General features: G+C 37.1%; 1 protein-coding gene across 3 annotated transcripts in view; it reads right to left on the reverse strand.

Annotated features, from left to right (window-relative positions):
* Positions 1 to 6,732, reverse strand: part of LOC109541153 (neurotrimin) — an 87,627-nt gene extending 80,895 nt beyond the window's left edge. For all 3 annotated transcript variants that reach the window (XM_048670453.1, XM_019909921.2, XM_019909920.2), the window contains exon 1: positions 5,778 to 6,732. In XM_048670453.1, the coding sequence (XP_048526410.1) occupies positions 5,778 to 5,874 (97 nt within the window). In that variant the 5' untranslated portion in view covers positions 5,875 to 6,732. The remainder of the gene's footprint in view (positions 1 to 5,777) is intronic.
* Between the last annotated feature and the right edge of the window lie 210 nt (positions 6,733 to 6,942).

Raw genomic sequence — 6,942 nt, forward strand, 5'->3', positions numbered from 1 at the left:
AAAGACAAAAATTTTTGAGGCGAAATACCCAAAAAGAAGTTTATAAAAAAGCTCATACTGGTGAGTTTTTAGTTTAAAATGCGGTTTTTTAACGGTAATTGTTGGTGGTGGTCCAAAAATAAGTTACGACCATTAAGTTTTTTTCCAAATTAATCCACCTGGGTCTCACTTCATTTTTAATTCTCCCATGAATTATAAGTATGATTTAGATCCTATACCTAGACTCAACAGGACTTTTACGAGGTAAAAGACATATTTAACAGGGCGATAAGTAAAAATAATATTCATTCGTTTGCGTACGTTACTTTATTTCAGACAGGTCAAATTTTTACTGTGGTATTTTTTAGAAGCGAAAAAAATCGAAATTCCCTGCATTGTTGGGCGTGTGGGTTGCGGAGAAAAATAATTTCAGAAGTGGGTTCGCAGCCGAAGCGAACGCACCTCTGGGATGAATGAATGAGAGAAATTATCGGTTATTTTCGGGTTATTAGGTCGCTGTCGATGCGAATTTGGTCCAGACGTTTCGCTAGCACGCATGGCTGACAACTCCAGTAGACTTCTTATAAATTGAAAAATAATTGGTAGAGATGAAACTGGAGCTCTGCAGACAAATCACTGTTGAGTTTGAATGTTCCTATTTTCCAGCTTAGATGTTCTCACACTAAAACTGAGCAGAGTCACTCCAGACTCTTAACTTCGCCTAATATCCTTTGCCGATTCTCCAATTAGATTCGTCTAAAGCCTCCACGTTTGCCAATAGATCAGGGTTGGGTGTAGCTCAAGTTTTCAGCGAGCTGAACTGCACATAAAGTGGGAGAAGCACAAACTCAGGTCAAGTCGTTGGTGGCTTCTCCAGCGTCTAATTTATGAACCTGTAAAGTGATTTACGGGTTTAAATTGGAGTAATTGGCCTCGAGTTTAGCTTCCGTCGCGTCGGATGGCATGAGAGCTGGTAAGGCTGCTTGTGGCCTAACTGGTTGGTGTCATTTGCATTAGACGGCAGCTACCCAAGCACTCTCAAGATAACAAAGCACCTTTAAATTTTCGTGTTTAGCTTCTGTCTTTGTGGCTTTCCATCTTTGTGTAGGCATTTTCCTCTGCAATTGCTACTTGGATGTTAAATGTCCCGCTACTGCACCGAAAGCTGATGAAACCGACCGATGGTCGCATTTCCAAGCTCTAATTTATTAGCGGTGAGGTGATTCAAGCATCATATTTCGATGAATTGAATAGTAGTTTAGTTTCTGTCTGCAGCCTGGAAATTATTCTGCACTCTGTGGTTTGTCATGGAAAGATGCAAATGCGACCTCTAATCGGGGTTGGCCGACTAATTTACATCACGCAATTTGCACATTTTTACATCGAAAATTGCAACTTGATTCCGGTATAAACGCTGACGGATTCGGTGACACTAAACTATAGAAAATCTGTTTCTGTTTAACTACAGTACTCAATAGACGCACAAAACATCTGCTATTTTAGTACTCAACAAATTTGCACTAACTTTAAAAGGGCATAAATTCTGATTGCTCCAAGCGATTTGGTCTGATACGGTTTTTGTTGGTCAATGTTTTGGTGAGAATTACGCACCCCCGATAAATTATCTACAGGGTCGCAAATGAAAAAATGCAAAGTTCCGGCAAGTTCGACATGCTCCTGGTTCCTTCCGGAACTCAAGGTATAAGCACTTAAAACGATGCCCTCAGAAACGTTTTTCCCCCTGTGACTGATTAATTTTGAATTTCCTGCCCAAAATATAAAGCGCTATTCTATTCTAATTAACCAATCTGAAATTCCCTTTATTAAACGCTTGCCTAAAGCAAGTATGAGTAAAGCAATCCCATACCAAATCCTTAGGCTTAAATTCACATAGAATTTTGTGGCACTTCCGTTTGCTCTAATTGATTGAATATTATAACCCTTTTCCGCATATGTATTTGAAATATCTAACGTTCGAAATGTTACTGGCCGGTCTCTCGGTTGCGGTTCTTAATAGAATTCGCCAAATATTATTTATAACTAAACGGTAAACTATCTGAAACAATTTAATCGCCGATTCAAGTTTGAATGGAATTCAGCTGTGTTTAATCATTTGAATTAGGTACGTCTACATTTTGAGATAGCCGGCAATTTTTGTATTGTTTTAGTTTACTTAGAGGCTACTTAATTTGATTAAATGTTAAGTCTAGTGGAAACATAGTGAATGTTCTGTTGAAAGTTTCTAGCTTAACGCAGAATTCACTGGAGACCATAGTTTAGGCAAATTATTCGAGTGCATTGAAATGAATAAAGTATAATACGATATCGTACATGCAACAATTGAGGAAAGTTGAGCTTTTGATTAAAGTCGGTAAATAATTGAAACTTTAAGCGTGGCCCCTGCCACGGTTAAAAAACGATTTTAATAGATAGTTAGATGATAGATGATGATTAAGATCGGAGCCCGATTGCCATTTTTGAGGTGCAAAACACAGTTGAGCTGTTTCGCTTGCAACTAACAAATCGGCAAATATTGCGTGTATAAATTCTTGAAATGATAAATGGAATTCACTATTATTTGCCTTTTAATAGTGAAAAATGAGTGATGAAGTAAGGAGTAGGTAGCATAATTACCTTGTTATGTGTCTTGCAATTTCACTGCTCATAAATCAAAAATTCTGCAAAAAGGTTGCGATAGTAGATTGATAATATTCTTGACAGTGCAAATTTTCTCCTCTATTACTGGATAATTCAATTATTAATTTGCTGTTTCAATTTTTTTGTTTCATGCGCCAGATCCGTAGCAACTTGTTTCTTTAGAACTTTGTTCTGAAATATGAACCGTCAGGTCACAAAAGCCGGCAATCGCTGGAGTGGAACACATTATTTGTATGCCTAAGCATCCGAAAAAATGTATGTATTTGTGGAGTGCGGTGAATACGAAGAACGGCATATCAATTTAATAAATCCGCTCAGAATTGGTTTCCAAACCCTAGCGATGATGTAAAAGAGATCCCGGATCTCACTGAACCATCAAACAGTAAACAAATGATTTCGAACAGAAGAAGGAATACAAAATACAACCAATACCGGTAATCAGCTATTTGCAAATAACCTTTTTCAATTGCTTTGAGTTTTAAGCATTCTTGTCGAGTGGAAGCGTTTGGAATGTATTTGAATGAAAACTAGACTAATTATCATTCATTATACTTCCGAAGGGAATTAACGTCATGCAAGATATGTCACTAAAACAAGTTATTCCTCTGGTCCGCCTTAAGTTTCCAGCAACAGCAATTGGGCTGCACTTAAAACAACTGAGGCCAAGTAGTTGGTGGCTTCTTCAACGACCGATTTATTACAGGGTGACGAGATTCACGAACCGTAATTGCAGTAATTGGCCCCAGTTCAGCATCCGACTAAGAGCTTCTCAGGATGTTTGCGGTATGCAGGGTTAGATGACAGTGTCACATGCATTAGAGGGCAACTTTGGTAACTGATTACGCAAGACCGTGCAGCTTTGAAAAGGTTCTCAGTTTCAGCTGCTGATGTGTTAATATTTAATAAGTCAAGCAACTTTGAATTACTTTGTGCATGCATGAAGCTCGACTGTCAAGCTTAATCCAGTTAGCAATGGCTGTACCAAACAGCAGCCAGATATGTTAATATTAATATTTGGTTCCCATTATATTTAAGTCACCTTGGTGCCAATGTTTGATCCATGTCGCGCGCCCTGCTGGCTGCGAAGGGTCTTCTAATTCGAGCTTCTCTCTTCTCATATCCTTCTACTCTACTGGCAATAAACTTAATAATACGTAAAATCACTGCATTTAAATATTTCTCTCTACCACTGAATTATTCGATTTACGTGTACCAAATTTACTGAACTTTTATCGTGTTTAAAAATGTTTAAAAACAATGTTCTTTCGGGTGCCTCTTTAAAGATTACTTCTCGATTCAGTCCTAGAAAGAAATAAATAAGTCAGTGAGATTTCATATTGCATCAAAACCCGAGAATTAAAAATACAACAGTGTAATATTTTTAACGCTCAGGATTACAGTCGAAGCAGCATTATTCATTTTTGCACATACACCCACTAAGAACATACAAACTAGCCCTTCACCGAAAATATCCCCCTGAATCGGCTCTGCTTCCCGCATGTAAACTTTTCTGTGTAATGGACTGGAAACATTATTCTGGATCTCATCTCAGTTTTGATTAAATGCTAATAGCGCAAGAGATGGATGGACAATCCTTGTAATGAAAACATAGAGAAGGGAACTGAGAAAATACATTCTGGTTTGCGTGGTGCAGAAGATGAATCTTTAAACTTTATTAGACAGTAAGTTATACGTTGTGTAGCTAGACACTTCTAGCAGGTGGAAAATTGCAGATTAAAACTGTTTTGTTGGACGTATGCTATCTGTCGTTAATGTCCTTCCCTGCCACGTTTACTAAAAGGTTTTCAGGACATCCAAAAGTTTTTGTACATTTTGCAAACATAGTGATCACCAAAGCAGAATGTATCGTGCATGAATATGTATCAGCACCCTATTCACAGTTAGGGATTTGGAAGTTTATAAAGCTCGGAACTGAAAGCTCATATGCGAAATGATTGCTTTGAAATAATATCTTTTTCAGCCCTTGCCGTCGCATCTGCGGCACTAAGAAAATTGGCTTGGTACAATATAGGCTAAACAATTTTGCGAAATTTGTTACTACTAGAAACAGCAATATAATAAAGCTGGAAATGTACATATTCAAATTTAGTTAGAGCAGTAAGTTCTACTATGACGGCACACAATCCCAAGCAAATATTTGCATTTACTAAAATTAAACAAACATGTTATTATAATCTTCAACATAAATACGCTCTCGATTTCAAGCTCAAACGTCTAAGAATTAAGGTGTGAACGTCAGACTTAGGGGAGGAAATGTGGATGAAAATAAGTAAACCTCCAAAGTGTTATTGGCCAAACCAACTCATTCGTATGACTAATTAATAATATCCGCATGTTATTTCCTAATCAAGGCACAAGACAAGATTTAATGTGAACATTTGAAGAAGCGCGAATTGCCATTTTCGTGGGGCCCACACAACATATTCCCACTTTCAGATTCGAAAACAGTATTATAACTCGAAAGCTTGTTAAGGTTTTTTTATTCGGAAAAGAAAAACAGTTTTGCTTTTTTTCCAATGCCGTTCACCTGATGCAAACAAATATTTGCACTATTCGTACATACAACTGTATATATTCGATGGAAATCGAATCGAAATGCGTTTTATCATTTTTATTATTAAAAATAAACAGTTCCATGTTTAGTTCTCTTTCATTTCAATGTTTTGCGAAAACATCGTAACGAGTTGCGTGCTTTTGTTTTTAGTTTGCAGGTAAAAATACAGGGCATTTAAGGATTTCCTGGATATTATCAACTAATTGCTCATGTTAAAATGTCAGGGAAATAATATTTGAAAACAAAACGACCAAACTTGTCAGGGTTTGAATAGGTGGGATTCCAATAGAGGTTGTGAAGTTGGTGCAAATATTTTTTTATTATGAGTGTAATTTTTTTTTGTATTTTCCTTCGTCCACCATCTGAGTTTCCGCGGCGTTTGAAGCGATGGTTCAATTTTAAATAAAATTATTCAAGTTTTTTGAGGAATCAGAGGAAAATTTTGGACAAACCTAATTAGCAAGTTTTTTTGTTTTTCCATAATTAGTAATTTTTTCTGTGTTTTCAAAAGTTTTTCTTGGGTTCAAAAAAAATTGCTTTACACAATACAAACTCGTTCCCTTACCATAAGCACCAAAATAGCCGCCACTGTGAGCAGTTGAAACAACAAAAACCAAAAAAAGTTTACGCACGAACATCGCGAGTTTGTTCGGAAAAGCCATCGTAACTTTGAAAACTCTGGAGCGACACGTGCCGTTCTTTCCGGCAACCGCGAAAATTCTGACGAAAATCCGGGACTACGGATTGCATTTAAAGCGGCGCAGAATCATTGAAACCACGTGCTTTTTGGAGATCCAGACGTTATATTGTTCGCTAGGATCGTAGATTCTTGTTTTAACAATGAAAAAATATTACCCTTGTTAGCGGTGGTGAGTTATGTAAACGGCCATCTAGCAGAGTAGAGGCTTTTCGGCCGTTATTATGGACTACATTTATGTGAAGCCTATAAAAAATGAGGAAATATAGAGCGAAGAACTCTGCCCATGAACACGCAATTCATCGACAAGCCAGAATAAAATTAATCGGTCAGTTATTAGCTAAACATCCCCGAAATGTTCAACGTTTGTGTCATTGTAATGAAGCTAAAGAAAGTCGTCGTTTATATTTAAGCATAAATAATCGTCGGAGAGTTGGTTGAATGAATGGGACAAATGAAAAGGCACAATTAGCCCTGATTCCTTAAAAACTATTGGTAACTAAAACCCGAGCAAATGAAAGGAGCCGGTGCAGTGGTAATCAGTAAAAGCATTCAGTCTATTGTGAACAGTCTATACAGGTTTACAAAGGATCTTTGCCATTGCAAAAAGTCAGCCCGATTCAGTTCTTTAAAGTTACTGAAATGTTCAGTTTTCCATTGATTTTCCCATTTAATGTTTGCGCAATTTATAAACGACTTCTATTAAAGAATTCATGTACGAATCAAAGCTCTACTAATGTGATGCAGTTTCCTTTTTCACTAAGGAAATTCCTTGTATATTTCACCGCAATTTAAAGGGAGATTCCTGAAATGAAATTCACCGTGTGTTACTAAAAGATCTGAAAAAGTCAAGAACTCTCGACTAAAGTACAACTTCCGCCAGAAACTCAACTATTATAAGACATCGCGGTAAAAAGAGCGAAAAATGAAATATCCCGAAAGAAGCATGGAGATTACATCCCATATGGTAAATTTATGGGGGGCGCCGGAACAGTTGCTCTGCCCGTTACATTGTAAATAAGCACTAATAACT

Source organism: Dendroctonus ponderosae, unplaced genomic scaffold (assembly GCF_020466585.1).
Source record: "Dendroctonus ponderosae isolate FM_Combo_2020 unplaced genomic scaffold, Dpon_F_20191213v2 Dpon_F_20191213_1, whole genome shotgun sequence".
In the NCBI taxonomy this organism is placed as follows: domain Eukaryota; kingdom Metazoa; phylum Arthropoda; class Insecta; order Coleoptera; family Curculionidae; genus Dendroctonus; species Dendroctonus ponderosae.